Source organism: Neopsephotus bourkii, unplaced genomic scaffold, assembly GCF_033783945.1.
Source record: "Neopsephotus bourkii isolate Nb327-2 ecotype Australia unplaced genomic scaffold, CSIRO-AGI_Nbou_v1 NB_740, whole genome shotgun sequence".
Lineage (NCBI taxonomy): Eukaryota > Metazoa > Chordata > Aves > Psittaciformes > Psittacidae > Neopsephotus > Neopsephotus bourkii.
In genome coordinates this window covers 1,050,602-1,077,382 of record NW_026901238.1, presented here as the reverse complement: position 1 = coordinate 1,077,382, position 26,781 = coordinate 1,050,602, and the positions used below count along the sequence as shown (strand labels likewise).

At 43.5% G+C, this 26,781-nt stretch overlaps 3 protein-coding genes and 1 non-coding gene across 9 annotated transcripts in view; 1 reads left to right on the top strand and 3 right to left on the bottom strand.

Annotated features, from left to right (window-relative positions):
• Positions 1–5,310, bottom strand: part of FANCM (FA complementation group M) — a 77,218-nt gene extending 71,908 nt beyond the window's left edge. For both annotated transcript variants that reach the window (XM_061354583.1, XM_061354584.1), the window contains exons 1-4: positions 4,726–5,310; positions 3,775–3,947; positions 2,643–2,720; positions 1,801–1,959 (exon numbers count right to left, since the gene is read on the bottom strand). In XM_061354583.1, the coding sequence (XP_061210567.1) occupies positions 1,801–1,959; positions 2,643–2,720; positions 3,775–3,947; positions 4,726–5,173 (858 nt within the window). In that variant the 5' untranslated portion in view covers positions 5,174–5,310. The remainder of the gene's footprint in view (positions 1–1,800; positions 1,960–2,642; positions 2,721–3,774; positions 3,948–4,725) is intronic.
• Positions 5,311–5,422: 112 nt separating this feature from the next.
• FKBP3 (FKBP prolyl isomerase 3) lies at positions 5,423–10,053 on the top strand. The gene is made up of 7 exons (XM_061354581.1): positions 5,423–5,558; positions 5,646–5,747; positions 5,825–5,932; positions 6,316–6,451; positions 7,383–7,450; positions 9,272–9,369; positions 9,821–10,053. The coding sequence occupies exons 1-7, from the start codon at positions 5,448–5,450 to the stop codon at positions 9,873–9,875; spliced, it is 678 nt and encodes a 225-aa protein (XP_061210565.1). The 5' UTR covers positions 5,423–5,447; the 3' UTR covers positions 9,876–10,053.
• A 409-nt stretch (positions 10,054–10,462) lies between these two features.
• On the bottom strand, positions 10,463–26,100 carry PRPF39 (pre-mRNA processing factor 39). 5 transcript variants are annotated; one of them, XM_061354577.1, is made up of 14 exons: positions 26,079–26,100; positions 22,805–23,171; positions 22,408–22,533; positions 21,649–21,767; positions 20,707–20,874; positions 19,824–19,989; positions 19,077–19,184; positions 16,803–16,967; positions 16,360–16,486; positions 15,999–16,267; positions 15,207–15,391; positions 13,782–13,856; positions 13,058–13,178; positions 10,463–11,251 (listed from the first exon to the last, which is right to left on the bottom strand). In XM_061354577.1, the coding sequence occupies exons 2-14, from the start codon at positions 23,144–23,146 to the stop codon at positions 11,201–11,203; spliced, it is 2,022 nt and encodes a 673-aa protein (XP_061210561.1). In that variant the 5' UTR covers positions 23,147–23,171; positions 26,079–26,100; the 3' UTR covers positions 10,463–11,200. The 5 variants fall into 5 exon arrangements, with proteins under 5 accessions (XP_061210561.1, XP_061210560.1, XP_061210562.1 ...); XM_061354576.1 differs by lacking the exon at positions 26,079–26,100 and adding an exon at positions 25,689–25,836; XM_061354578.1 differs by lacking the exon at positions 26,079–26,100 and adding an exon at positions 21,895–22,057 and having other exon boundaries at positions 22,161–22,533; positions 22,805–22,827.
• On the bottom strand, positions 15,836–15,922 carry LOC133212840 (small nucleolar RNA SNORD127). Its single transcript, XR_009725621.1, has one exon. It is a non-coding gene; the product is annotated as a small nucleolar RNA SNORD127 (small nucleolar RNA).
• Positions 26,101–26,781: the final 681 nt, after the last annotated feature.

Sequence of the window (26,781 nt, the reverse complement as noted above, 5' to 3'; positions counted from 1 at the left end):
CTTTGAATAGCAGCAGTCATAAATTGCTACTTTGATTTTACAAAGGCTGTTTAAGCCCCAAATTTGAAAAGGTCACTCTAAGTTCCCCCTCCCCCCCCCAAATTAACTAACTTTAAAACCCTCATGCATTCTTTGAAATAAAGATGTACAGTTGGAGCTATGCATTTACATGCTGTAGTTTGCAGGTCTGCTAGGAAACTTGCTACTCCTCACTGCAGAAGCCGTCTGCAACCCCATTTTGGTCACGCATCAAGCACAGCCTCCCACAGTCCTTACCTCAGCACAGACTAGGGTAGGACTGGTTTCAGAATCACACAGAAACAAAGCAGTACTGAAAGAGTGATGTACATGTTTGAGTTTCCTCCCAGATCCTGATCCCATTCAGAACATGCTTCACAGCTGATTCTATTGTCAAGGGACAAGGATAGTGCAACATGTACTTGATGAATATGTAACTTAAGTGCAGGGCATCGCCCATGTCCATTGCTGTGCTGCAGGAAACTGCACAACTATAGAAACTGAAGAAGCCACATTGCTGAGGTCTCTAAGACTAAGGCCTGGCTTACCCTCAAAAACTGGAAAAGGCTGGGCCACCATCCTTTGACATCCTCTGTGCTGTCACAAGTTGTATTTTCTAGGTAAAGCAGTAGCAATACAAATGTAAATATCAGACCAAAGAAAGGAAATAGAAACCACTGAAGCCACAATGACAATTTAGTCAGCATCTGTCTGTGCTCTTCAATTACACCAGCTTAGCCAAACCTACCTGCTTATTTCAGCATAAATCTCACAGCGTAAAACACCTCAAATGAAATCCCTGCACTCAATACAAGCATTCAGAGGCACCTATAGTAATAAAAACTATCTTTAAAGGTTTTGCTATCTTAACAGTGGAACTTCCTCATTTAAATGACTGGTTTGAAAACAGCTGACCTAAATCAGTCTAGAAAATGAACAAACAAGTTTGCCTTCCAATGATCTTCACAAACAACACCAAAATCATTTAACTTTAACCAAAAGCATACTCCAAGGTCGCTGTCTGATACTAACCCAATCCTACTTTTTTAATGTTTCTTACAAAAAAAAAAAAACACCAAAAAACCAAACAAACAAAAACCCAAACATAAGTTTTGAACTTTTCAAAGTAGTATCTTATGTAGCACCATCTGTTTACCAATACCTTACCAAGATGACAAGGACCATTAAGTCATCATTGACTGGCCAACAGTTCTAGCCCCTGCTAATCTGTCCTAAAGCTGGACATTACCTACTGATAAAAAGAAAAAAATTAATCTCAAGAGAAAAATAAATAAAACCACAAGACCAAAACAAACAAAAAATCAAGGAGAACTAGGTACCCTTACAGGTGAATTAAAGACCTACAGAATATTCTTAAACCGAGAAAATGCTTCCGTCAATATAGAGTTTTCACAAGGCTACTCTCAACATCTTAATCCTACTAACCTCAATCAAATTGAGAAACCCCCAGTTTAGGTTTCATTTTAATTTTGAAAGGACTCCTGAAAGAGGATCAGAAAGCTAATTCTACTGTAAGTTTTCCACGAGGGCTTTTTAAGTTATTGCCAGGTAATAGGTATCACTGGTACAAAGTGGAACAGCAGCTGCTATAGTTGAAATCATGGATTTTTTTTCTTTACCTTATAGTCAAAGGTGAATTGCCTAAGAAAGTATTAGTTTTAAAAGTTATTGCTAGTCTAAACAGAGATGTTAAAATAGGAAGGGAGATTATATATTTAAAGACACTGCCCATTTAACAACAAAAGAAGTGCAACAACTCACCTGGATGTAAGCATTCCGAATTCCTACCAATTCTTCACCAAGTGGAACAACAATTTTCTCAACTTGCCGCTCATGAGAATAAGGCTGAATCTCTGGAGAATCTTCAGCACAAAGCTCTATCTGAGCAATGAGTAAGTTGGAAATAACTTGCTGCACAGCCTATTTGGGAAGCCACAAAAAAAAAAAAAATACCATATTTACTAAACATTCCAACAATGCATGTTAGTATTGCAGGAAAGCAATTACTGCCATATCTTAGTAGGCCTTGAATACAATTGTAAGGAAAAGGTAGCTCCTACCTACAGATGGAAATATGAAAGACTCTCCACTTAAAGATCTTGAACAGTACACAAAAAGCCAATATGGCAAGTTCATAAATGCAAAAAGGATGCTATGGCACGAGGGCTGGAGGGACAGACCTCTCTCTTTGGCTTCAGGTGCATCATAAAACACCTGATGAAAAATAACCTGGAACTAGAAGCTTGAACTCAATTTGGATGACCATCTGCCTTTGACTGAAAACCTAACCTTCACATTTATTTTTACCCAATATATCTCACCAAACGGAATACAAAAGCCATTTTGCATTGAGAGTGTGTTATTTTGGTTCAACTAGGTTTGTATGCTTAAAAAGGTATTATTCCTTTTTAGAAAGGTCAGGAAATAAATAAAGCCTATAATATGAAAAGGTGAACCCTTAACAACTAACAGCTTGTAAAGAGATTAAGTTTTTATGTGGAATTCTAACAGACTTCCACATCCCAGTTTAATACCAAACTGGTATTAGACACAGCTTCTACTGAAACTTTTTTATTTCAACAATGCAAGTAGGTCTGACTCACCTTTGTGTCACTGCCTGGTGTGGCACTTAGGGCCAAGATCCGAAACTGATTTGTGTATTTGCTCAGTTCCCTTACAACCTAAGAAAGGGAAAGTTGCTGTCAATATCCTTGGAGGAGATTACTGGCCTATACAAACTACACCAATGAAAACACCCATAAACTAGAAAAAAATTTAATAAAATATTCTGAATAGTGTACATCTAAAGTCAAATGGGAAGCACAAAGTGTTCAGTTTATAACTATTTTATCCAAGAACACTTAATCTTGATGAAGCGTGTTACCTCAGTCCCATTCTGCAGAACAACCTTGGTAACAGGAAATTATTTTTCACTTATTTCACAAAAAGATTAACAGCATACTGACTCAAGAGGGCTGCCAAAAGTAAATCATGGATGATTAGTTCCGGCAAATCCAAACCGAGACTGGATGGCAACCACCATGCCAACCAGCATTCAGTTGAGTCTCACTTGAAAATGTTGCATTAGCAGCTGGGAAAATGGTTAAATATTCCTTAGACTTCCCATGTTCTTGCTTTATAATCCTCCCCAAGACCAGACCTGGGACAAGTACAATAGCTGCTGAGCATTCAACAAAAAGTATTTCCTTCCCATTTCATGTTCCCATACAGCTGAACTCTGTTGGTGCCATTAGTGAACAGTGTGCCCCCGACCAGCCACCATGTGTGGCACAGGTTGTGGAAAACCCAAAGAGTTACAAATAATAGAACACAGCATAAAATATACAAAGAAGTGAACAGGGACTAAAGAGGAATTCAATTTGTGCTGATAGTTCTGCTGAAAATCATGTGAACACACAGAGAAAGCAGAGAACAAAGCCTGCCAACTTCATAGCCATAGGGACTGACATGGGGGGACAGAAGATATAAGCAAGACAGCACAGAAGTTAATGAATAGAAGTCTTGGCTTTGTATTAGAGGACGATTCACATAACAGTAAAATATTTTAATAAAAGATTTTTATCCAGTATTTTGAAGAAAGAAAACCTATAAACTTAAATTATTTGAAAATTAAAAAGCCATAGTCCTGAAAAACAATATAAGAAAATTGCAACGCTGCCAAACACAAAATTTTCCACCATGCAAAGTTAGACAAGCACTAAAAACCTACATTACCTGACAGTAGGCGTGATTTCCAAGGGCTTTGTGAGCTTCATCAATAACTAAACATTTAATCTCTACAGCAGGACATGTCCCACGAGAAAGATCATTCACCATTATTTGAGGCGTAAGGAAAAAGACTCTCTTGGCAGTCCATAGATCCCTCCGACTGAGAGCCTGCGTACCTCCTGGAAATTAAAGAAATAACGTTAGCAACAGTTCTGCTGAGAACACGCCATGGCCTGAGAGGACAGCAGAGGGTTGACAGACACATGTCAGCTTTGGAAAATGAGTGCTTTTAAAAATAGCAAGCACCTTGATGCTAGTCCTATTTTCTGGGGAAAAAAAAAAAAAAAAAAAAGATGGATACAATGACTAGGATTTTTATTTTTATTTTTTTTTAACTACTAAAGTCAGAATCACAGAAAACAAGGCGAGGAAGCTCCAGACACCCCGCAGTCACCTGCAGCCTTATACCTAATCTACACCAACTTTGAGAAAGGTTTGCGCTTAACAATAGGTTATTTTAAGCCATTAAGGTGATTACCTCACTAAGCAATAAACTGCAGTGTATGGTCCTTACAAAAACTTTAAGGAAAAAAAAAAAAAAAAGAAAAAAAGCGCCATTCTTTCTGGCTTCATAGAAAGCGTATTTCCTGCGCATTCACACCTCTGTGCAAGGCACTGTGAACCACAGGGCGGCACACAAGAGCTCCAGAAAACACGTTCTAACACTTCATCATGCTGGTAATAGTAACCTGAGGCTTTAACTGTTGCAAAACCTGAAGTTAATGCCTTAAAAATCTTCTTAACTAAAAAAAAAAAAAAAAAAAAAAAAAAGACCTCTTTTCCCCCACTAGGGCTTTTCACGCTCTTTGCCATGGCCTCTAAGCCTCGATGTCTCCGGCCTCTCCGAGGACGTAGCTCCCCGGCGCAAGCCCGTCCCGGTCCCTGCTACCGCCCTACCTGTCATCTCGGCCATGTGCCGGGCCGGGATGCCCATAACGCGGACGCAGGCCTCCATCTGCTGAGCCACCAACGGCTTCGTAGGGGCGAGAAACAGCACCTTGCCGGAGGGGAACCAGCGGTAGAAGTTGTACATGACGACGGCGGCCACGAAGGTCTTACCCAGCCCGGTAGGCAGACAGACCAGCGTGTTCCCCAGCAAGGCGGCGCGGGCCATGCGCACCTGGTAGCTGCGCACTGGATAGTTAGTGGGATAGATCCAAATGGACCCCGCGGCTGCACAGAAACCCGCCACAGGGCTCGTGTCCGGGTCTGCCGCCGCAGCCGCCGCCAACAGCAGGTCATCGTCTGCTTCTGCTGATTCCTCCTCTTCCTTCTTCTTATTCGGCGCCTTCCTGCCCGCCGCCCACCAGGCCCGAGGTAAAGTGCACTGCCGCCCTCCGCTCATTCTTCTTCAGGGCGCCGCCGCTCGGAGCGGCTCCCGCCTGCTCTGAGGTAACGCTCGCTGAGGTACAATACCCGCCATCTTCTCAGCGCCACCGCTTAAAAACCCCGCGGGAGCCACCACAGGAACAAGCAGGGGGAATGGAGAGCGGAGAACTAGGGGTTAAGACTCCTCCCGGTCCCGTCTCCGTCTCCGTCTCCCGCCAGTGGGGCCGCTCCCGCGGGGCTGACGGGAAGGTTGGGCGGTGCTTGAGGGGGAGGTGGTGGCTGGCGGGAAAATGGCGGCGACGGCGGGTCCGGCGCAGCCCTGGAGCACTGAGGAGCTGCGGAGCGAGTCGCTGCCTAAGAAGGATATTATCAAGTTCCTTCAGGAGCATGCAGCCCAGGCGGTAAGGGCGAGAAAGGGGGGTTGGTGGTGATGTGTGTGTGTGTGTAGAGAGGGGTGCCTCTCCGTTGTTCACCGGCGTATCTTGCAGTTCCTGGCCGAGCACAAGTTGCTGGGGCAGGTGAAGAACGTGGCGAAGACGGCGAATAAGGAGCAGCTCATCGCGGCCTACACGCAGCTTTTCAACACTCAGGTACGGAGCCGCGGCGGCGGGACTGGGGGCCAGGACTCGGGCGGTGGGTGACGGTTGCCGCCCCTCTTCATCCCTAGCGGTTCAAGGGCACGGACGGTGCGGAGAAGGCGACTGAAAAGGCAAAGCCCACTAAGGCGGAGGAGGCCAAGGGGAAAGCAGCGAAGCCTGAAGAGGCCGTGGAAGAGGTCGGTGCTGCACCTCTGCTTTGTGTTGGTTTGGGGATTGCGTGGGGCAGCCAAATCATCTAGGTCTTAAAAAACTTTGTTACAGCAAGAAGTCTGGTGTTTATATCAAACCTTAGCCTTGTAAACCTTCTGTGGCTTACATTAGCAATGGGCCCTTCTCCCAGATGTACATTTCTCCTACAGCCTCAGTCTTTGCTGAAAACTGCATCAATGCTGCTATATTTGTGCCCAAGTATGACTGCCCCACAGTAGTACGTGAACATGCCATTTGCTGACATTGCATGTGTTCATTTGGTGCTTCAGCTAAGTGGGGTTCAGTCTTGAGTGTGGTTGGGCCGAGCCTCGTTAATGCAGCAGTCATAACTCTGTTTTTATAAACTTAGGGGCCTCCAAAGTATACAAAATCAATTTTAAAGAAGGGTGATAAGACGAACTTTCCAAAGAAAGGAGACACTGTTCACTGCTGGTATACAGGAAAGCTGCAGGATGGAACAGTCTTCGATACCAATATTCAAACAAGTAAGGTCATATATATACTGTTTGGCTTTTGTTGTAAATGCATGCAGAGGAAATTAGCCATTAGTGTGTGGTGGGAGTCCTGATGAACTGCTTTTGCCATCAGGCGGTTGAGCTGAGGGGGCTGTCCCTGCAGCCACTCCTGATTTTCCATGAGGCAATGCAGGGCAGTATTTTGGGACTGGCTGGTGTCAAGTGACACTGGTGTATCTTGCCAGACCTCACGCTTGGCATTCTCCAGGCCACAGATAATGTGAAATGCATAGATATAATCAGAAGAAAGATGGCTCCTGCTTGGGAATTTCCCTTACCTATGGAACTTGACCACCATCAGTATAGTTACCTTCTCTAAATAGCCACATCATAGTGTACTCCTATAATAAACCTTTAAACATGGAGGCACTGTAACAAGAGCGATACAAGACAGTACAGTGATTTGAAGTAGTCTGTGGAGAAGTCTGCTGGTATTTTTGTAGCAGTTTGTAGATCAGAGGATTAAGGGATATGAAATCCTGCAGTACTAGAAGCGCTTTTCCAGCAGTGATACACAACACTGAGTGGAACAGCAGGGCTATCACTGAATACTGAGTCATTGCACATGCTGTATGATGTTGTACGTTCCCTATAGAGTTATATTTGCTTCACTAATGTGTTTATGACTTGTATCATCAATTTCAGAAATTCACAAATGAGTCTTTGATGTTCGCTGGATCAGTATCCAAAACATACTCAACAGCTTCAGATCTTGGTGCAACTTCAACATTTAATGTTTCTGGTGCACAGCACTACATTTCCCCCTAAGTATCTGATAGTGGGCTAAAAATAATATTATAATTAGATATTTGTATAAAGCATGATCCTAACTCTGATTTTAGACAGTAGAGTGTTTGCTGGTGCGATGTTAAAGCAAATGGTTGTAAAACTTGTCTTTCAGGTTCAAAGAAGAAAAAAGCAGCTAAACCTTTAAGTTTCAAGGTTGGCGTAGGAAAAGTAATCAGAGGTGTAAGTAAAACATTAATAACTCCCTCAGAATTCTGCAAGATTTATGATCAGGCTGCATGATTTGAGCTGCTGTCCTTGATTCTTCTGGAGGTAAATGGCAAGTTGAAAGCATTGCTGACCACAGGATGTAATATTTATTGCTTATAGGTGCTTTCATCCATCAGCAGTGTCACTCCTCTCACAAAGTGGTGTGTGGGGAACAGTGTAACAACTGAATGTTCTCAGGACAAGCAGAGTCTCTTGCACATGCCTGCAGAGCTTTGCACAACAGAAAAGTTTGTACGTTCCTGGGTGTCCCATCGATCACTATGCAGTCATAGAGTCATAGAATCATAGAAATGTTTGAGTTGGAAGGTACTTTAAAGATCATCCAGTTCCAACCCCCTGCCATGGGCAGGGACACCTTCCACCATACCAGGTTGCTCAAAGCCCCTTCTAACCTGGCCTTGAACACTGCCAGGGATGGGGCAGCTTCTCTGGGCAACCGGTGCCAGGGCCTCGACACCCCCCATAGTAAAGAACTTCTTCCTAATATCTGATCTAACTCTCCCCTCCGTCAGTTTAAAGCCATTCTTCCATGTCCTGTCCCTAAAGGCCCTTGTAAAAAGCTCCTCTCCAGATTTCCTGGCAGCCTCTTTAGACACTGGAAGTTGCTCCAGTGTCTCCCCAGAGCCTTTTCCAGGCTGAACCCCAGATCTCTGCCTTTCTCATTGTGTGCTTTAGTCTGTCAGAACATTGTTTCTTCTCACCGTTTTTCTTTTTTGTATTTGCCTCAGGGCCTCTTCACAGTTGGTTCAGTTCATCCCTTAACTCTGAACAGAATTCTGAAAGTCCAAACTCTAGTTGCTGTTGTGCACTGAAATGAGTTGCAGTTTTGATGCTGCAACTCCTCTGCCGCAGCCAGCAGTAAGTGCTAAGGCAGCGCAGGTAGAAGCTGCATGAGGAGTGGTATCTAGGTAGACCAAAAGCACTCAGTAGAAGAGTGTTTTGCACACCCTGTTAGTTTACAACTTGAAGACATGGACACTGGTGTGAACTTAAAAGTGTCCAGGAGGTTCTGACTTATGTGCAAAGCAAATGAGGTGCTTAAATCTGGCAGCAGCTGCTGCTGTGTGGTGAAATCAGTGTCTGCCTGTACAAGGTAAGGACATAGGAAGGATCTTATACTTACCCAACTTTAAGAACAAAACAAATCCAACCCAACATCATCTTCCATGTTGCTGCTGGGCAGGGAAGAGGCCTTTATGGGTGACAGGAGTGTACTGGGAGGGGAAAATGTCCCTGGGCCTTGTGGCCAGCACTGCAGCAGCAGTTGCCTGGGTTTTGCTTCAGTCCTTTGGCATAGCACTTGTGTCTGTGTGGGTGCCAGGTACCTTCTTTCAGCTGTTACCAGACATGGGCAGCAACTGTTTGTTGTGAAATGCTGATATGGTGCCACTCTGAATACAGGCTTTAGGCAGCACGAATGGGTCACAAGAGAGACAAGCATAGAAATGAAATCAGTCTTTATGCATCAGCCTTAAATAAACAGTTGATGCAGCAGAATGGTGTGGAAACATGGGGCACAGAGACAAGCCCCTTGGTATTGTGTGTGTGGTGGTCTGCTGGGAAATGCATTCTGAAACTGGAAATACTTCCCTAGCAACAAGCATCATCATGACAGTGTAAAGGCATGAATAAATAGAATGTGAAACTGCCCAACATGCACACTGGGGTGGGCTAGGGGGTTGCAGAGAACAGTGTGGGCTGCACAAGTATGTGTGAGCATGGAATATGGTGGTTCTGTGGTTGGTCTGAGCTTGTTCTGGTTTTGTTTTTCAGTGGGATGAAGCCCTCTTAACAATGAGTAAAGGAGAGAAGGCTCAGCTGGAGATTGAACCCGAGTGGGCATATGGCAAGAAAGGCCAGCCTGATGCCAAGTATCCTTCCACAGCTGATTACCCATTGAGTAATTTGGGAATGCTTGTTGCAGTCAGGTACTTTACAGAGAGAGATACAATCAGCAGCATTCACTTGTTACTTGTAGCAGGCTTAGAAGGTTAACAGCCTGAAGAAACTCAAGTGCACTTAATAGATGGGGAAGGAACAGGCCTGTAGGGAGCCCTGCAGTGGAGAAATGAAGACAACACTCAGGCAGCTCAGGTGAGACTCAGCTGCTCCTCTTCTGAGGAACAGGAATAAGGAGCAGCACAGCCTCATGAACTGGGACTGCACATCCCATAACAGCTCACATCAGACAGCAGCTGTGGTTCTGTAAGGATTCCACATTAGAATTTACCATGAGGTGGCAAGTCATTCACCAGTGAGTGATGCCTATAGAGGGGGCAGGGTGTGAGGTTGTTTTTAAGCTTCCTTAATGTGTGCAAACAGGATTCCACCAAACGCAAAACTTTTCTTTGAGGTGGAACTGGTGGATATTGAATGAAATAAAGCATTTCCTTTGCTGCTGGGAATCTGTTTACGATCAAGAAAGCTTCTGTCAATGCTCTTGCAACTCCTGGATACAGTTACAGCTGTGGCCTTGTACTTGAAATTGTTTGTTGTCCCTGCCCCCAATGCTGTACAGTAACATAGCACTAAAGAAAACATAGTTTGTACATGCACCACGTCCCTTCACGGTTTTGTCTGTATGTTCACCTCGTAACTTCCTTCTGTTACTTGGGAGGGGAGAATTGCGCAGACCTCCAGCAAACTGTTACAGGATGAGCATTCCCACCTCAAACTGCCACCTGTGGTTTTATTTTCCCTCCTAGGGCTGAGCAGGCTGTTACAGAGCAGCATGTGCTTCAACACCCTGCTCAGGCCTTCAGCCATACACTTCCTGTCACCTTTGGTGAAGCTGCTACATTTTACAGAAGCACTTGACCAACAATTTTAGTTAACCTAAATAAGAAGGAAACATTTACATTTATATCCCAGGCATTTGTTTGAACAGGAGAGGGGTGGAACTGAGACTCCAGCATTCTTACTCCTGGCTTGAATGAGGCAATCCAAGAAAGCTCAGAGGACTACTGAATTCCTTGCTTTTATTATAAAAATGGGAATGATCACTTTGATCAAAATGAAAAAAAGTTTGCTCACACTGTGTACATGAAAAACTCTAAATACAAAAATCATCCCAAACACAGTTTGTGCTTTTTAAAAAAGAATGCAACATCATTTTGCACTGCATTTTAATTGTTGACCCCCACATGGAATAGAAAATACGTACCGCAGCTTGCAAAGGCTGCCAGTGTCATCAAAGTTTCAATCTTTACACCACAAAGCAGTCTGGGTTGGCTCATGGGCACAGAGAAGATGTTGTGATAGAAGTAGGTCATTACATACAGCTGGAGAGCAGAGCAGGAGAGGAGTGCTGTGCACCTGAGTTGCTGCATCCTGCGGCAGCTGGCATGGCACAACAGCCTTGGGGGAAACCCAACCAAAGCAAAACCCCTAGAGCTTTACTGGTTAAATCCACAGCATCAGCCTGAGACCAAAAAAATTCTTCAGATACCTCCATAAATTAGTGCAGGGAATTAAAAAAACAAAACAAATGCATTTATGGTAAACTAGAGTTGTACAGAGATACCATTTATCGGTTACCAGCACACAGATCTTGCTTCACACATACCCTGGGAACACCAGCTCACTTCACATGCAGAAGACCAAAAAGCAGGTATTACAACAGTTCTTCCACATCCCTAATTTAGAAAAATATAACTTCTTTGTATTCCATCTTTGTTGAAACTGCGGCACTCACTCTTCGGATCAAGTTGCATGATAGTACTGTCCGTAATTCCATGCATTCTGGTAATTGTACTGGAAAAAAACCCCAAGAACAGGATACTGTAAGTCAGATTGCCCATGCTCCACATGGAATCCCCAATGAGCAGCTGGCTGCCATTCCAGAAAGGAATGTTATATTGCAGTGGCCAGCATGGTCACCATGTTACAGCCACCATAGTGAGGTCTCTGTACAGAGAGGTCCTGCATGCAGCTGGTGCCTCAGGTCGACATGGAAGGCAGAAGAACACCCAGGGGTGCTCTCCTGCAGCACAAGGCCCATCAACTCCCAACCACCCTGACCCCCTGCTGCAAGGCATCTTTGTGAAACAAGCGGCTGCAGTCACAAGGCCAGGGCCAGACTTGTACCAAGGGCCAGCATGCAGGGAGTACTGCTGTCCCTCATGGTTTGAGTCACTTAATAAAGACTCAAATGATGAGTCTTCCAGTATAGGAGAAGTCAGGGGCCCCCTCTTGTTCCTCAGATACCCCCTTGGTACTTGCTCTGCAGCTCCCTGTCACTTCCCTGTCAACAAGACTTAAAAGGCAGGGAAAAAGAGGGAGCAGGTGGCGAGGGACGCAGGAACAGCCTGTGTTCTAGCTTCATGTCCCCCATCATAGCATGTCCCTCGGAGTGGGAGCGGCTGAAGTGCCCCAACACCACTCCCTCACACTGAACCCAGCTGTCTGCTGCCAGCAGAGACTGTCACCAAGACGGTTCCCATGGCTACACTGCCATGAGCTGTGCCCAGGCAGCAAAGCCTTCTGGGGACAGCAAGAACACATGCCTCTGCTATTCTCAAGCAGACTGTAAAATGCACAGCAGGCAGACAGTGATGAAGTTACTGTCTCAACCACAGGACGCAGATCACCAGCACTATCAGCCTGCCACTCCCACCATTCTGAATCTGGAAACATGCAGCATTTTTCCCGGCCCAGTGCTGGGCAGAGTCTTCCCATGCTGAGGGCGTGAGGCACCTTTCACTGCCTGACTTGGAAAGAACACTTAACCTTGACACAGGCAATTTTAAATCACAGTTACACAATGGCTGTGTCACGTCCCACCTGCAAATGCTTTTCTCACTGGCTTGGCAGGCTCCTTACAGCCTGAACAACAGTTTTCATTAAAATGCTTGAGGAAAAGCTTCAGCCAGACTCTTAGTTACTCATAACTCAAAAGAATTAACACTACAAGCCTGCATTGCTCTCATCTCAGCTGAGAGGGCACCAACAGCACCCACCTTTACCTTGCACAGAAAGACAAGGCTCTACAGCCTGCCCCTTGGAGAAAACCACACCATCAGTCTAGAAGGAAGCAGGACACATGCTGGAGGTTGCTGCTGTCACAAAAGGAGGAAATCAAGGTGTGGTATTACCAATTCCCTCTTTAAGCCCCTCAAGGGGACAAAACAATGCCATGCACTAGCAGACCCACGGGCCAAGCTGTTGAATGGGCCGATTCTGCATGGACACCATACGAGTGCAATGGAACCCATACCGAGATGTTATGGGAACCACTAGTTAGAGAAGTTAACTCCCAAAACACACAGTATACTGGAATCCCAAAGTGAGTTTCCTGGGCAAAGCATTTTGCCTTCAGCCAGCAACGTCTCAAACAGCTGTAATGCACCCCTTCACGTGAAGAGCTGGCACCAAACTGCTCCTCCGGCTGCACAAGGACAAATACCTTACACTTGCGTAACAGGCTACAGGGGAATCAACAAAACCAGAAGCTAAATTTCTACTCCAAGCTTCTGATGCTGGGCCACAGTCACGGGGAAAAGCACAACGTGTGCATACAGAACATGCACGCTGAGCGCAGCACCACAAGTGTGCACCCACCTGGTACCAGGCATTGTAGTTGTATGCTGCCTGATTGACTTGCATGTCTCCATCCATCATCTGTGCTGATGAAAGTGTTGGGTCATCTGTTAGCATTTTCTTTTCATCTGGCTCCTCTGACCTGTGAAGTTAACACACGCTTGTAAATGGTACCTTAGATTAAATGCCGAGCTTCTGGGTGAGAAATGTTGTAACGGATGAAATTAAGCAGTATTTTCAGATGTGGTGCCCTGTCCAAACAGGGAAGCAGAATTTGATTTAGAGAAAGACAGTAGTATATTGTGCTTCAGAACAATAGTTTGGGTTTTTAACTGTTCTGGTGAATCCAATGGGACAGCAGAAGCATATTTCTGCTTAAAGATTGAGTTATTTTTCCCAGTATTGTTTAGCTGTCCTGAGAAACAATTCAGAAAGTTACTTTCCAATAAATCCATTTCCAAATATTGAAGCCAACAGTACAGCCCTGTTTAGTGTATTTTAAGTGATTAAAAAAACATAGTGGTTTTGCTCTAGCAAGCAGTAGCTTTAAAGCTAAAAAAAAAAAGTGGTATATATATCATAGACTAAAGAAAAATACAGTTTCCAAGACTGTTCTCTGAACTATTTTTCAGTCATCTCCAAAGTGCTTTGTATCAGCTACAGCTCAGTGTAGTCTATGTCCCAGCTACCCTGGACTGCATCAGCCATTGATCCAGCTTACTCCCCAGGTGAGCAGGCTGCCTACCCGTTCTCCGCTCTCCTTTTCAAAGAATCCTGCTCCTTGAGAAGGGCCTGATGTTCATCATAAGCATCCAGAAGCCTGATGAGGCAAAAAGGAACAGAGCTTTGCTCACTATTTTCATGCAAACATTTAAACCATTCTAAAACATCTACTTGAAGCTGTAAAAATGCAAAACAATTCTAAATCAAACTGAATCATAATCAATTCTTTATCAGTGATCCACCACAGAGATGGAAAAGCCAAAAAACTTAATTTGGCTCCCCAGTGCATAGTGAAGTATTTTCTGTTAGCTCAGGAATCCCCAACTTGCTCGTCTTTTATCATGCTTCATGTGGTTTTTATAAAGTTCCCCTTTATGATGTTTTCCTAAACTTATTTCTGATATGGCTGCTCCTTCCAGCACCTGCATTCCTCAGGTGCATGCTGATGCCATCCACAGCAGCACCGAGATTTAGCAATCAACACTTCTTTAAATACTGGAAATTAGTATTACACAAAATTATTACAATTCTAAAGCAGCACCTATAGCCTTTTGCCAAACAACATGGGAAGAATGTGTATTCTGTGCAGCACAAGAGTGCTAGCTAAAATTCCCACTAATAGCAAAGTATTATTTCCCAAAATAGGAAACACAATTTCAGCTGCTGCAGACCAGTTTATGAAAACTGCTGCTTCTGTTCGTACTGCTCTTGGTGGAAACAGTTTTTTGTGTTTATTCTGTGTTCTACTATTATTTGGGAATTGAAAACTTCACTTTGTTTTGTCTACCCAGGATCCCAGGCTGGCAGCACTTGGCTGCCATGCCAGTTAGAATGGTCAGAGTCAGCAGGAACTAAGGATAGCTATTGTTAAAAGCATACAAAGCAGAAAAACTAACTCGTGGTTAGCTCTTCCAGGTTATTCAGCAGCAATGTGTAAATAAAAACAAGAGCTTGTTTTGCAATAGTGAATTAAGAGGAAAAAGGTGTATCTAGTATTAAATTTAAAGGTTGGACTTCTAGTACCTGATCCCCCACATAAGCACATAGCATTGTTAATACTTCCGAACACAGAACAATCACATCAATGTGGTTTTGGAAACCTCAAGCAGCAGCTCACAGGGTGTAGAACATCAAATCACACCCTTGTCATAAAACATGTTCCCTTGGAAGAGCATCCTCCTCTAAGACTTAGCAAAACCACAGCAGAAAGTTACAGGCTTTACTATATCTCAGGGAAAAAAAAAAAAAAAAAAAAAGGATAATTTTCTGAAAAGAGATTCCAATTTAAAAAAAGGAATTTCGTTTTGCAAAGCAGCTATCCCTCAAGAAAGAGATGATAGCACACAGGAACCACCTAAAGGATACCACTGACCCAACCCGTCCCTACCCCTTCCACAAGTGCTCTTTGGGTGACCCTAATTCGGCTGTTGCACAGATCACATCTTACTTCTTTACATCGGAACCAAAATCTTCAAGGAATTCCACTTTTCGCTGAGAAAACGTAATCCTCATTTTTATAGACAAGGCGCCATTGACAGCTTTATCAAAGCAGCTCAAGATGTTTTCTTCATTCTGCTTGAGATCGCCGCTGTACTCCATTTCAAGCAAGTTGAGGTACAGCTTTGTATTTTCCTGTGCAAAAAATGCATTAGAAGTTGCAGAGCTGTCAGACTTGGTATTTGACACTGTATCTACGTCTACCAGATGCAGAGCAGAATGCTTAAACCACAAATGTAAGCCAGAATAGTCAACAAGTTTTTCTTTTTACATTGGTCATCTTTGACCTGGTTTGTTTCACAAACAGAAGTGACACTTCAGAGACATGTTTCATAGCGTGACACTACAAAGACAGATGTCACACTTTGCTGAGAGTAAGCTAATAGTATTCAGAGTGCCAAACGTTTCTGTGATTACACAAAACGGCCTGCAAGTACTGCCTACATGATCCATTCAGTTCACCTTAAGGTGTGAACATGCCTATATTTGAGACTGTGGAAAGGAAAACTGAAAGTATGAAGCACACAATGCTTCTGATTAAAAAAACCTGCAAACTTCCAGATCTGCAAGCTGCAAGTATGGCAACATCAGGTTAGAGGGACTGTTGTCTCCATGTAGTAAGGGAACACCACATCCAGGTACAAACTCCTGTCATCATTGTTGCCATGGTTTAGAAAGAGAGAAAAAAAACACAGTCTATTTTTTGGGGGTGTTTTTAAGATAGCAAAGAGGAAACACATACTTTGTCCACTTCTATGGCTTCTGACAGCACTTTTCTTGCCTTTGGAAGATTTTTCTGTACTTTGAAGAGGTGTCGAGCTAATTTGATGGCATAAAATGATGATTCACTAACTGATTTGGCATTTCTAACAGCTTCTTCAAGCAGGTGTTCAGCATCTTCCATGTTTCCATGTCTGCGTTCTAAGCTCACTCTTCGCAAGCGGATCATTGCTAGCCCTAGAATACACTCTTCGAAGGTTTTCAAGATTCTTCTTGCTTCGTCGATGTTGCCTAAAACACCGGTAAAGACGCTTTCAGATATGAGACATCCACAGCCTCTTAAAAACAGAATCCCTCCCAGGAAAAATGACTGCTGCTCTCACCTTGCTGTTCCTCAAAGGCAGCCCACAGCATATGAACCATTGGTTTCTTAGGAAGATGTATAGTGCAAGCCCTGCTGTAGACATGCCTCACGCCTTCAATACTATGATTCTCCATGTATTTGGCATACTATAGTTGAAAACAGAGCAGAGATTGGAAAATTTAAAGCTTATAGTTGTCTTAAAAACATGACAGAACGATAAAATTCTTTTGTTTAAACCCATTCAGCACCTTTATGGAACCACTAGACTAGTTTCTGTAAGGAAGGACGTAGAGAGGCAACGAAGTTGGCATATGCAGCAGTCAAATCTGGTTGCAAGCAGACCATCTCCTAATGCAACAGATATAGTTATATATGAACAACGTTCCACAAGAGTACAAAAGGTTAGTCACTAGATCAATGTATGCCATTGGCAGGAGATGGGTGGTAAACCCCTTCCCTTACCTTAATCCAGAAGTCCTCATAGAGGGCACATGAAATAACACATCTTTCAAAGAGGACCACAACTCTCTCATGAGTGCCATTTTCTATCTCAAATTCTAAGTACTCTTTCCAGTTTTTCAGCTGAATTTTCTCCAGAGGTTTTACGTGAAAGTAAGGCCTCTTTATCTGCAAGAGTCACAGCATGGCAACTTGTGACTAATAAGCACACCACCGAGTTGTGTTAAAAAAAACCAAAACAAACAGCCACAATACCATTCAAGTAATGCCATTTAAATAAACGGGACATCATTATCTATTCACACAAGTCTGCTGGGGTTACCCAAGTACTGATCAAGATATTTTGCCAACAATTATACTCTATGCTTGTACCTTGGTTTTTCTAGGAAGATTTTTGAGTGCAAGCATGTACAGAACTGAGGAAGAACTCACCACAGTTCAGTCCTTGCAAACCTGTGGTGACAACAATTGCTATTGGTCACATATACACATACATACAATTGAAGTACTTACTGTTGTACTAGCGCATAGCCTACAAATTAAATGCAAAATTTGGTTGAGACAAAGAGAAGACAGAGCATTGAACTGAACTTCACATTAATTATGTACATGAAACTGGTTATTCTAAGATTGTGCATTTTCTGATGCCCACAAGAGAAGCTGGGTGGGACAGAGTTCAGCATAGCAAAGCAAAACACTGCTTTGAAATAACCACAGCAAAGCATCTTTCCAGAGATCTTGTGATTTTTCTCTTCTTCACCTTTAATTTTACCTGATCATTTCTCTCCTGTACTGCAGTATCTCCGATACAAATAAATGAGAATGGATAAAGAAGGTAATCAAGGAATAACATCCAATTCTTCAAGGCCAACTGAAATTTAAAGCCGATCACCCCCACCACACTCCTCACCGACCTCTGTAAGGGAGCCCAATACTCTTTTTCCACTTTGGCAGATTCACAGGCACATTGTTCCCACTAAAATAAAACTGGTCTAAGTGGCCTCCATCACTTATGCGATATCCTGTTGCTTAATAACCTCATTTCTGTCCATTACAAAGACTTCTTTAACTTTGTATTTTAAACTCCTCCTGGATCCAGCACACTGGTATCTAACGACCAGATAAACTCTCTTGATAGAGAAAGTACTGATTCTGGCCAGCAGAAAAGAGGACACCCTCTTTCTGGCATATTTTCTGCAACATGTCCACAGTTTCATAATTCTTCTATATGCCAACCATCTGTAGCTAGTTTCTCTTAGTCAAGAAGACCTTACTCACATAACCACTTTCCACACATATGCATACCTGAGCCTTACATACTCCAGGGACACACTCTGCTGCCTCCGGAGACACAAAGGGCTGTAACAGCCCTTCAGGCTGCTGTGGGACAGGAAGGGCAAACTGCCACCACCCCCACCAAGGCACGCCTTGTCCTCCACTACAGTACTGCTACTGGTCACGTACCATGCTTTCAAGTTTACATCAGATACTGGTAAGATCTGGCTGGACAGAGTGGTGAGACACTTATTAAGCCTATGTCATGCTTTGCTAGAAAAGCTGGACCTGATGATCCTTGAGGTCCCTTCCATGACACCTGTGGTTTACAAGGCATCTGTACAATGTACTCTTTAAAACAAAAGTGAACTTAAAACAAGAACCATGTTATGCAACATGATATTTGCCAGGAAGAAAAAAATCAAAAAAGGCTGAGAACGAAAAACTCAGACTGATTTTCGAAAGTAACCAAACTTCATCCTACATAGAAAAAATTCTGTATGTAAAGTGATCAAACAATTAATTACTGTTAACACATTACACACAGGAGCTGCACATTATGATTGCTAATTTTGGAAAACCTAACTGATTTCAGGTTTAAGACTGCAATGTTAAAATAGAAAACCACACAAACTTCGTTCTCCTTTTAAAACAGGCTTACCTTTTCAATGAGAATCATCTTCTTGACCTTAATCTGTATCACCCCAGATCCATAAAGCAGCACTCAATCAACACAATTTTTCATGCAAGGCCACTTACTAATCACCACACCACCCTGTCTCTCTCCATATACCTCTTAAAGACTTTTTAAGCCATCACATGACAGAGTTGACCTCACAAGTTGCCTTTTCACAAGAAAAATGGCAGAGAAGTGAAACTTGGTCTTTGTTCAAAGCCCACAAGAGTTTAAATTGTGTGACCCGTTACTCAAAAATTCCTAGCTCCCAGGCCTCTGTTCAGAGCTCTTGTGCACGCTGCCTTACACAGGAAAAACAAACTTACCGCTTCTTCAAATGTCCACCTCTTACTGACTTCATGTTCATTGTGGTTAAACATTTCTTGATGAATCTCAATGATCCTGTGCCTCATGTTTTCTATCTCAGTGATCAGCTAAAACATAATTTTTAAAAAGATAACTCAGGTAGACACCATATAACCTTTGTAAATGCATTTCATGATGACAGAAATACGCAGAAATTAAAACTATCACAGATGCATTACACTCTACCCTGAAGATCCAGGGGACAGGATGGGACACTGCTCCCAGCACAGCCCTGCTGAACAGGGTTTCTATCCGAAGCTTTGCTCCTATGCCACAGATGATTGAGATCAGAGATTAATTTGGACCCCCGTCAAACTTAGTGTCAGTATGTATTTGTTTTCAGTCAGCAATTCCTTTGGATAGTCAAGTTTTCATATGCCCATGAAGGCTCTGACCTGCAGAGAACATTGCTGATGAGGAGGTTTCTTAGACCACAGTTTCTAACCTCTTAATCTGGAAGAATTAATTAATTCCAAAAGTTCTGCACATCACTTATTTCACTTCTAAATTCCATTTCTTTAATGCCTATGAAAACACCGGAAAGGTGAATCCTGTAGACAGTAGTTATCACACAAGCCAAAGAGCAATGATAAGCAGAACTATGAAAACACCTCAGCTACAGATATGCTAAACTCTTGGCAAACAAACTTGTCTTTCAGGCACAGAGTAAGGAACAGAATACCAATGAACACCCCCTGCACCTGTACCTTGGCAGGGTCAGTTATGTCTTCAGCACCAGAAGGCAGGTCATCATCAGGCTGCGCGTCCTCCCCGCTGTGGCCGTTCACAGACGCTAATTCTCTGCGCAGCTGAACAAACTGCTCAGTAGTCAGAAAGTCTCGAGGCAAGTTGTTCTGTATGTGTTCTTTAAACCTAAGAACAGTTAGAAACAAATCAAGTTTCATGCTGCAACATTCTGCTTAAGCAGAGCACAATAACAAGTCCCTGTGGGATCCTGCATTACTTTATCAATCTAGAGCCACACCAAGAATGCAACTTCTGACAACATATACACATAAAATGCAACTTCTACCACTATCAGACTTCAAAATTCAAAGAGAAATGGAAGGATGATGAACTGCAGTGACAAAGACAAATCACTTGCCATGTAAAATTAATGGCTAAGGACAAACCAGATATAATTCACTTTCAAACACAAAAGATCTGTGGCAACTTTGGGAAAGACTAGTGTGTAATATAACTAAGGTTTCTCGTTTCCTCTTAACCAGTCCATTAATAATGCAGAATTCCCGTCTAAAACTTAACCAAGTATTTCTCTCTTGTCAATTAGTTTCAGGAGAGCACTGCATAAAGAATTGAATTTCAAAACTGCTCATTCTGATTTTTCAACCACATCCTCTGCTCTTCCTCACAATTCCAAAGCCTTCCTTTATTCCACAGCAGAATTTGTGAACTTATCTAAAACCTAATTCCTACAATGTGGATGAGTACTTTGAAGCACTTAAAAAAGTACATAAACTTAAGTAACTATTTCAAGTTCCTGTTCCGAGTGAGCATTTCCACGCTTACAGAAGTAGATTAGTGTGTACTTAAGAAATGCACAGCATTAAATCTTCCTTTTCTCTTTACCTCTGGAAGTGATGACTGTACAGCTGCGTTGGAATTCCAAGGATGCGGTCATAGATGGATGTAACTTCCCTTAAGTTTCCCTGTTCATTTTCCCAGTTTATATACATTTCCCACAGTCTGTCAGAACGGAAGTCTGTCCCAGCAGCTAAGACTGCATGTTCATAGGCGCTGAAAAACAAAATAATTTTACAGTTTCTGGATGCAGTGACAGAACAAGGAGGAAAACTTCTGGCTCTTCCTTGAAGATTATGAGCAGCATCCTCTTTTACTTGCAACCACACTTATAGTCATTATTTAAATTATTCAAAGTATTTTCTAGACATCGGTAGCAAGATCTCTGCAAAGTTTACACTCACTGCTTTTTAACTCCAGCACTACCACAACAGAAAAAATACAGGCAACACAAAAAGCTACTTGCAGGAATGCAAGACATTAGGGAAATACACAACCTTTACCACTTTTGTCTAAAGAGTCTAAAGGCCTTACTTGAGTTTAACACTCAAAAGTCATATATCAATCATGTTGCTAGAAGCTTCAGTTAAAGCTCAAATAAGGTTTGGGATCAAACTTCAGTCCATCTTACTCTAACAAGGACCACTGCCAGCAACAGGTGAGGTCAGACACATTCTAGCCATACCTTGAAAACCTCCAAGAAACTGAATTCCAAAAATTCTATGGAGAACCTGCTCCAGATCCCCATAGAATAATGCACAAAGCATTTCCTAATGACTAGTCTGAAACTCTCAAGTCACAACTTCTGACCCTGGTACCACATTGTATCGTCCACCCATTCTTAGGGAATATGGCTTCATCGTCTCCTAAAAGTCCTTACAGTAACTGCAGTAACTACCTTGCCCCTCATCTTAAACATATTAATCTGATTATACTGCTATATAACGTACATACAGGCTTTCTATATCACTCAGTCTGTGTTCAACTTACCCTCGAATTGTACTGCTCGTTTCAGGATCAGCAGGGTCCAAAGTCTCCTTTAAGAAGTTTATATAATGTATCCAAAGATCGACACTAAGAGGAATTGCCTGAAGCCCTCTGCGATAAACCTATGAAGAGAACATGAACTGTACTTCAAATACATAATGGTGTCCTAATAGAGAGGCAACACTGTGTTATCCGGTGAACCTTAGAAATACTAATTACTGGAATTTTGTTTAAATAATCTACCATTACCATTCGGGTGGAGGTTGGATAGAACATGGCAATGTTCTGATCTCCACGTGCAGAGTCTTGATCTTCAAAGCGCAGCGGTCCCTGCATTCTGACCAGGTTGTGTGGGCAGGCTTTGGGGTACAGACCATAGGGCACAGACCCATTAGAGCATCATTGACAGCGTCTGACCAAAAATGCAATAAGATGCAGCAATTGTGACCAGCAAACCAACTATATTGTTTCGAAAATGAATAATAAATGTAAGTGACAGAAAAGCCCTGCCCTACTTGTTAAGCTGCAGTGTAATACAGAGGCTTGCACTGCAAAGCTTGACAAACTGTAGAGGTTTAACGCACCTGCCAACAAAGAGAGAAAACATTAGCTACAAATGCCACAGATGTGACAAGTGCAAACAAAATCCCTACAAACCTGGCCACAGATGGCAGGTACTGGCAGCCAAATGACTTGCGGTAGGTTAGTCATTGTTTGGCTAACAGGACCAATGGCAATAGCTGCATCCAGCTACCTACATACCTCGTCAGACTGCTTAACGTTGTCATGTCGCTTCTCAAGGTCTGCATACTTCTTCCAATATCCATAGCAATATGGATAATGTGTGAAAAATCTGTCAAATGCTTTCCTGGCAGCTGGTAAGTGGTTCTGCAAGAAATGCACAATAAAAGCAATGAATCCATTCCTTTAAAAACCCTTCATGTTATTTTGAAAACAATTACTACTTTAACATTTTCTTAAAAGCAATAGTTTTTATTGTGTGATCTCTTCTGGCAACACTGACAAGGGCAACTTCTTCAAACAGTACCCATGAACACCTGATGTACAGTTCTAGACTGGTCACTGGAATATCCGTGACTTGTTTGGGTTTTCTTTGTTTATTTCTCGAAAGCTAAGGAGAATAGGGTGCTGTACTAACCTCCTGCTCTACGTACTGTAGTAGATATACCCATCCTGTGAAATCCTGGGGATTGTCCTCTACTACTTTCCAGAACTTGTCAAAATCTGGAGGAAAGCCAGCCTCAGTATCTGTTGCCTGTAAACTTTCGATAGCAGGAATTTCACTCTCTTGCATGCTGTCTGCATTCAGGCCAGGGGAACTATCAGGTGATTGTTCCATCTCAGTGACACCTATAATTTCTGTACTGAAGTCCATCAGCTGTTCTTCTGTTGCTGTTTCGGTGCTATTGTCTGTGTTCTCGTTGCTTACAGTTGGCTTCTCCTCCTCTGTATTTTCTGTGTTGTTCTCCATAGCTGACATTACTGCTGTTTTGTAGTACTAGATCCTGTAGAAACAAAAAGATTCAGTATTCCTGCAGCAAAGGTTCAAGTAGAACATGGGTTTGAATTATCACCTGAGACTCTCCCAAGTGCTTCAGGCATTCATGTATTTCACCACAAACCCCCAGCAACTGGATCTGCTTCTCACATGAGCCTTATTCACAAATAAGATAATTTACAAATAATAGCAATCCTACATTTTAACATCTGCACATACAAATCATTGTGGCTTTTCTAAAAACCTGTCACAAGTTGCTATGGAGGTATAAAAGTGAACCAACACAGCTTTCCTATGCAAGTTGAACAGTTTATTCCATATAAAGGATTACATTCAAATTTATTCAATTATCCTACTTAATACAAATTAATAATTTCTTTGCAAAAGAAATATATGTTTAGCTGTTCTCTCAAAGCCAAGCTGAACCAGATTACATGGTAACTCTGCAAAGAAAACAATTCTTGTCCTCACTCAGTCCATATGTAAGATGCCTAGATAAGCTAACCAGCAGAGGGCTAACCACACATAGCGTCCAGGGTAGCCCCTGACACTAGCTACTCACCCCTATGCAACACTCACTCATCAAGTGCTTCCTCCTGCCCCTCAGGACAGACTCCATCTTCCTCCCACTCTTTATTTTGATCTTCCTGCCAAACGCTGCTGCCCAGCCTTCCCCTCCTCCGCAAACACCAGTCCAGCCTCACTGCCCAAAGCCTGGCCACAAGGCACTCCACTGGACCTTCTCCACATTCGAGCCAGACCATAATGACCTACGGGTTAAAGGTAATGCAGCACCTGCATAGAATACAGCAGCTTTGAGCTTTGAGCTGTGTGAATCTATTCTGGATGAACAGCGTTGAGACTATCAGCCTCAACCACACTGTAGCAACTGCCACTCCTATTTCCCTTCAGTTTCCAGAGCAGAAGCAGGTAAGTTTGACATTTAAAAAAGTCCCCACCCCACTCCGCATTGCCAGAAATCTTTCTCACTGAAAGCCTAAAAAGAGACTAAAACGTTTGCTTTCACTTCAGCAAGTACAATGATAGGTCATCAGTAATGTAACAGGAGCAAAATTCTTGACAGGAAGGAAAAATCTCTCTATCCTATCTTTAGCAGCTTCAGTGCATGAGACAGAGTTCATGCTTCCAAGCCAAGTACCTTGGTGTAGTATTAAAAAGTCCACATGGTCCACTCTGAAAGTTTTCTAATAATTGGTTTTTTAAAGTAATTATTTCTGTTCTCCATGGTATGTATCACCTGGTAATCCTAAACACATAATTTCTTTCCTTTAACATAAACAGTTCATAAGTTTGCAACTTTATGTGGTAACTGCAGATCTGCATCATTGAAAACAGCCGCTACCATTCAGAGCTCATCTGTAAAGATGATAAAATCAGGGTGTCAGAAGCATGTGCTATACAAACAGCAGCCCCAACACCTGAAAAAATATAAAGGATGTTTAGAGCTCTAAATTTTTGAGAAAAACACAATTGTTTTAAAATATGCAATAACGCACAACCTAAAATTATTCTAGTATTTGACAGACGTTTTCTCCCTCTAGCTGATTCAGATGTATTCCAGCTTAAAAACCTACCCCCCCAAATCCATCTTGTCTTCACATTAGGGGGAGAGTAAAAAAAAAAGACGGAGGATGGTACTAGACTACCTCTGCATATGAGGCTTCAAACAAAATCTTAACGTCTGCTTTGCAGTTTGCTTCCAACTCAAGGTGCTCTAAACCCATCCCCAGAAACCAAGACATCCCCCAAACTCACTAAGGGTTATAGCTGCCGTGAACAACTGGTTCCTGGAACCAGATGAATGCCCTTGCTCCAGGCAGTTGCGAAGGCAGCAGGCACAAAGCCAACACACACCAAACACAGACAACCACGGAGCAGAGTAACTCAATTCCAGTTTTTACATCACTCAAGCTAAATAACTAAATAGGCATATCAAATAACAACATATCTAATTTTAAATCTTTTATGCCAACATATATTATTTAGCCTGTTTCAATCAAACGTTTATTCTTTGCAATACTGGCGTTTATAAACATGAATTAATACAAAAACATCCCGGAAAGCCCACAAACTGGCAACCACAAGGAGTTTCCGGCCTCAGCTTACACCTCCGCTCAGACCAGTGCCACAGCACTGATAAGGGAGCCGCCTGGAAGCTGCTGGCGCTGGCCTGCGCTGCACTGGCACTGCTGGCCCGGACCATTCTGCCCAACCTCTAACGTTTCGGTGGCCAAAATCATAGTCACAGCATCACAGAACGGTTTGGGTTGGAAGGACCTTAAAGCTCATCCACTTCCAACCCTCTGCCACGGGCAGGGACACCTTCTACTAGACCTGGTTGCTCCAAGCCCAGTCCAACCTGGTCTTGAACACTGTCAGGAATGGGGCAGCCACAGCTTCTCTGGGCAATCTGCGCCAGCGCCTCAGCACCCTCGCAGGGAAAAAAAAATATATATATAAAAAAAAATAAAAGCTAAAGAAATACAGTGGCAATGTAACAAACCGTGAAGCACTTAAAGACTTTGGGCTGGTCTAATGTTTGTCCAGAGATCTCGCAGCTGTTACAGCACATAAGGATCACACAGGTTTCTCTACTCACAACATTCGTTCCGTTAAGCGCCAGCTGCGGGCTGATTTACTCCGAGTGCTCGGCAGCCGCTGGCGAGGGGAACGGCTGAGGCGGCAGCGGGTGCCGCACGTCTGGCGCGGCCTCGACAGCGGCTTTGGCCCGGCCCGGCCCAGGCCCCCGACGCCCGACTCAGCTTCCCACCGGGTTGGACGGAAGCCAACCCACCAGAGCAGAAAGCGGGGACCCGGCCTACCACTTCCCTTCCCCCTTGCAAGTCGGGCGCTTCCCGCAACTGCTCCATTCCCGGTCCCACATTCCCGGTACCTGCCACAAGACTGGTAACCGTCAAGCCGCCGCACGTTTGCCACCGCTAGGCCTCAGGAAGAGCGCAGTGCGCGTGCGCCGCGCATGCGCCCAACCTGCCCCGTCCGCCCTTCCTCCGGCAAAATGGCGGTGGTCTGTCCGCTGCCGTTGGCGCTTCCCCCCTCGGGCACGGAGGCGGCGCCCGGAGGCGGCGCCCGGAGCGCTACAGAAATAAATTCTTTTATTTGAAGCAGGTTCCCTGTAAAACGCGACAGTAACGGCGCTGGGGGACGGCTACCACGGTCTCCGCTCTACCACTGCTTCCCGAGAAAAGGGAAAGGCTCGTTTTCCTCATAGCGGTGCCGTGCTGTCCGTACCAATGTGCATGCACAGCCAGCAAGCAACGTCACAGTACCGTACCAGCAGCCACAGCACGCTAATACCACACACCTGCAGACAGAGGCTATAAAAATACATGTTCACAACTGCCACACCAAACCCTGTTGTGCTATTTAACTGCCTCCAGGATTTTCTTTCATTTACCGATGTAAAGCTCAGTGCTAAAACCAAGTCAAAACGTGTCAGATGTATTTATTCATTAAGTCTATCACTAGACCTAGGGTGCTGTGCTGTGGTCTCTAAAGAAACACACAGATTAGGGGTGACTTCTTTCGTCCATGCTCTCCCAGCGACGACCCTTCTCCACTAGAGACACCAGCACAAC